The sequence below is a fragment of the Oncorhynchus gorbuscha genome, linkage group LG13 (genome assembly GCF_021184085.1).
Source record: "Oncorhynchus gorbuscha isolate QuinsamMale2020 ecotype Even-year linkage group LG13, OgorEven_v1.0, whole genome shotgun sequence".
Taxonomy (NCBI): Eukaryota; Metazoa; Chordata; class Actinopteri; order Salmoniformes; family Salmonidae; genus Oncorhynchus; species Oncorhynchus gorbuscha.
In genome coordinates, this window is record NC_060185.1 from 18,650,453 (window position 1) to 18,654,356 (window position 3,904).

The 3,904-nt window shown below is 40.7% G+C and overlaps 1 protein-coding gene across 1 annotated transcript; it reads right to left on the bottom strand.

Annotated features, from left to right (window-relative positions):
- Positions 1–1,403: 1,403 nt before the first annotated feature.
- LOC123993885 (olfactory receptor 481-like) lies at positions 1,404–3,689 on the bottom strand. The gene is made up of 2 exons (XM_046296352.1): positions 3,648–3,689; positions 1,404–3,283 (listed from the first exon to the last, which is right to left on the bottom strand). The coding sequence occupies exon 2, from the start codon at positions 3,267–3,269 to the stop codon at positions 2,316–2,318; it is 954 nt and encodes a 317-aa protein (XP_046152308.1). The 5' UTR covers positions 3,270–3,283; positions 3,648–3,689; the 3' UTR covers positions 1,404–2,315.
- Between the last annotated feature and the right edge of the window lie 215 nt (positions 3,690–3,904).

Sequence of the window (3,904 nt, forward strand, 5' to 3'; positions counted from 1 at the left end):
ACAGTTTTGGGACTGGAGAAGAGGATATCTTATAGCATAGGGGATCCCACAAAGGTAGATAGGCTTTCCATGATATGGGGGAAACCTGGGAGCACTGTTGAACTTTGTAAAGGTGATGAAATCCTACTAACCATCAAATCTATTAAGCTCTCTGATGCAGGCACTTGCACCCCCCGGACTACAAAGGACCGGGACAGACACGGTGGGTGTGTTTTCTATTAAGGTACTGCCAAAACCGGAGGTCTCAGACGGACCGGGGCCAGACACACTCCTCTATCACCCCTGGACCGAACCTGTCACCACTATGCTAAAAATCCCATCAGGTAATTAATGTTAGACTATTCAGCTATTGATCAATGAGGCACGGAGACTGGTTTTGATGGTAGGGACAATTTGTGGTTGTCTTATACAGAATGGACTTGCTTAGAATATGCTTCTTGCTAGTCAGGGGGGAGTCTACAAAATGTTCAGTGAACAATGTTGTACGTATATATCCCTGATAACACCAGTCCAGATGGTAGTATATCTAAGGGCCTTAAATGGGCTTGATGCACTATCTGCTGAGATGAGGACCATGGCGGGGGTAGAGGAGTCTGACTGTCCACTCTGGTTGGGAGACTGGTTTGGTAAGTATACCGGTATGATGGTTACTGGATTTCTGACCCTAATTCCTGTATTATTTACTGACTGAGGCTGACCCATGTATGTTTGTTCTCCCTGTTGTGAAGGGTGGCATGGTGCCCACCTGATGATGGATAAGAATAGCTGAGAGGACCAGATGGGTTATAAGAATGCTTTGTTCTGCTTTACTCTGTTTTCCAGGACCAAAGTTTTATTCCACACTTTGCAACACATATTAAACCCATGTTATTGTCAGATAGAATACTGAGGGTCCCCAAGGAGAGGGCTTGTTAGTGTAGGAAGGATTTTTAATATGGTTAGCATCTATTAGATTATAAGTTTTTAAATAGTATTATATTTAACAGGAATATAGGACATCTATGAGGAGTTAGGATTATTGTTGGGATTAAGATAGATTGATTAAGGAATTTGGAGAAAAGCCGCTCATAGACATTTTTTTTTCTAAAAGAGGGTCCATGGGTTTGTAGTTCCCATGTAGTTCAAATTTGGAAAACATGAGAAACATACAGAGGAGCCCTCCCCCGCACCGCAGAGACCTTGAGGCGAGACGGATCACGGCTAATCAGGGGAAGGTGGGAGAGCAGAGAAGTTAGAGGGGGGCCAGGAAGAGCAAAGATAACATAGTGGGTAAATAAGTTTCTAAATGGGTCAGAATGGGAGCTGTAGATAGAGGAGGTATTTGGCATAAAGGGAATCTACCTGTTTTACCTAAGTCACTGTTTAAATATGCTGCTGTATTGATACATGGCAAAGCCATGTATCAACAGGGGGGATGGTAGGAATGGTTAAACAGCACTTTGTAGCATATGGAATAACTAACTATTTTAAAAACTTTTGCTCATGGTGTACTATATTGAATTAACTAAGAGTGAAAACAAGAAGTGGTGTTTAACAATAATTGATAAATATACCAAATGGGTAGAAGTGTTTCCTACATCCTCAGCAGACGCAGAAACAGTGGCTAGAGCATTATGTCAGGAGATAATTCCGCGATTTGGATTACCAGAAGTAATTGAGCATATAGGTCAGAAATTGGATATAAATATGAAGAAACATAGTTCTTATCACCCCCAAAGCGCTGGCCTTATCGAGAACATGAATCGATCTGTAAAAGGTTGATTAAGGAAAACACACCTAATTGGTTTTGGCAATAAAACATAAGGGAATTTAAAATTCCTCTATCAGTATCAGGTGAGGGGAGTTCCTAACTAACCAGTGACCAATTAAGACCTATAGTATCAGGTGAGGGGAGTTCCTAACTAACCAGTGACCAATTAAGACCTATAGTATCAGGTGAGGGGAGTTCCTAACTAACCAGTGACCAACTAAGACCCTAAGGTATCAGGTGAGGGGAGTTCCTAACTAACCAGTGACCTCCCGTGAGCAGTAAAAGACAGGAGTGAACACCTGTAAACTCATTGCCTTCCATGGAATGAGTTTGAGACCTGTGATCTAAATCAAGCAAACCTTAACACTCTTGTTGATTCAGAGTTGAAACCTGACTGGTTCATTTGAGATACAAGCCACTGATGAGTTTTCGTAAATTCAATCAAACTCAACATTGATTCAACATGATTACAATGATGATGAAATAACATGGAAACAATATTGACTAAACCACATTTTTTTTGGAACATGCAAGAAACAAGAAATGGCTTTGGTAACCCTAACCATTACATATTTGGACTAATTTCAGATCTCTTGAAAATATATTTCAGGCGCCCTCTAATCTCCTTGGTTTTGAGACAATACACAAGTGGGTTCACAAGAGAGGGGCCCAGAGTAGAGCCAATGATTAGGCCATTTCTATGAGAGAGCGTGAGAACCAAACCAACCCTGGTGACCAACATTAACAACACCTTGGGGATAAAGAAGCAAGCCACCACTATCATGTGGGAGACACAGGTGTTAAATGTTTTCCTCCTGTCTTTGGATGAAGACATTTGTATCACTACATAAACTATCTTCATGTATGAGACGATTATCAAGGATAAATTAACCCATAATATAGCAGTCCCCACAGCAGATATTGCGTTGAAATAATATGTAGGATTCACACATGCTGCTCTTACTAATGCTGCATATTCACAAAAGCTGTATTGGAGTTTATTTGAGCCACAAAAGGGCAGATTGTTCACCAAGCCAGTAAACAAACTGGCAAACATGCAGCCTAGTGCCCAAGTCGCTATTATAAGTAAACATACATTTTTATTAGTTAAGATAGTCTGATATCGAAGAGGATATGAAATTGCAATAAGGCGATCATAAGCCATTAGAGCAATAGCGAAGGGTTCCATAGTGCTTCCTAAAGTAAATAAGAAGCACTGTATCATGCAGGGTGCATAGGGGACTCTTCTCTCCTCACCAAGGAGAACGTTAAGCATTGTAACACTAATGCCGCTGGTGTAGACTATGTCTACCATTGCCAGCGAGCAAATAAAAAAGTACATGGGGGTATGCAGAGGCTTGTTGAATGCTATGACACAAATGTTGGTGATGCTTCCGATCAGAATGAGAAAGAGGACCAACAAAATGGCTAGTCCCACCAGCTTTGGGTGTTGTACTTCATCCAATCCTGTGATGAGGAATTCTGTTACCGTATGTGTTGTTCTGTTGTTTGGCTCCATGTTCCTGTAAAATACTTTACAACAAAAAAAGAGGCAGAATATTGTAAATTGATCTACAGTGATTAGCAGAATCTCTAATGGAAAGTGTGCCAGACATTTTTTCAATGTAGGCCAATATCACCAACTCCCAGCACTTTCTTGAATATAACAGCCATGTACCACTATCAGTACAGAATGACTCTGTGGTCACTGATACAGTTCAGTTTGTATTTACTGCTACATGATAAAATATCTGTGAAAGAATTGCATAAAAACAGTCTGCATTGTCAAACTGGTGCATTGATTGTAACGTAAAACATATCATGTGAATCATCTAGAAAACATACTGTTGGTTACAAGGTCCAGTTATGTTAATGGATTGTTAAGTCCAATACTTACCAGGCCAGCCTTGTGCACCAGGTTTCACACACAGCTGGTAGATGACACTCTGAACCGACTGGCATTGGATGTCTCTGAATTTATCCCCTTTCTGAACCACCTTCTCTCATCCACTTGAGGAATCCCACGTCATGATTCTCATTAGTCAGCTACATACTGATTTGTTTCCAAAAAGTGCACACTAGAACATGCATACATGCTGATTGGCTCATAGGTCTATAAGGCACATAAAGACGGACATATTTTGAGTTTTTATT

Bases quoted from the DNA above. Each gene is read 5' to 3' on its own strand.
- LOC123993885 (XM_046296352.1), bottom strand. From the start codon at position 3,269: ATGGAGCCAAACAACAGAACAACACATACGGTAACAGAATTCCTCATC.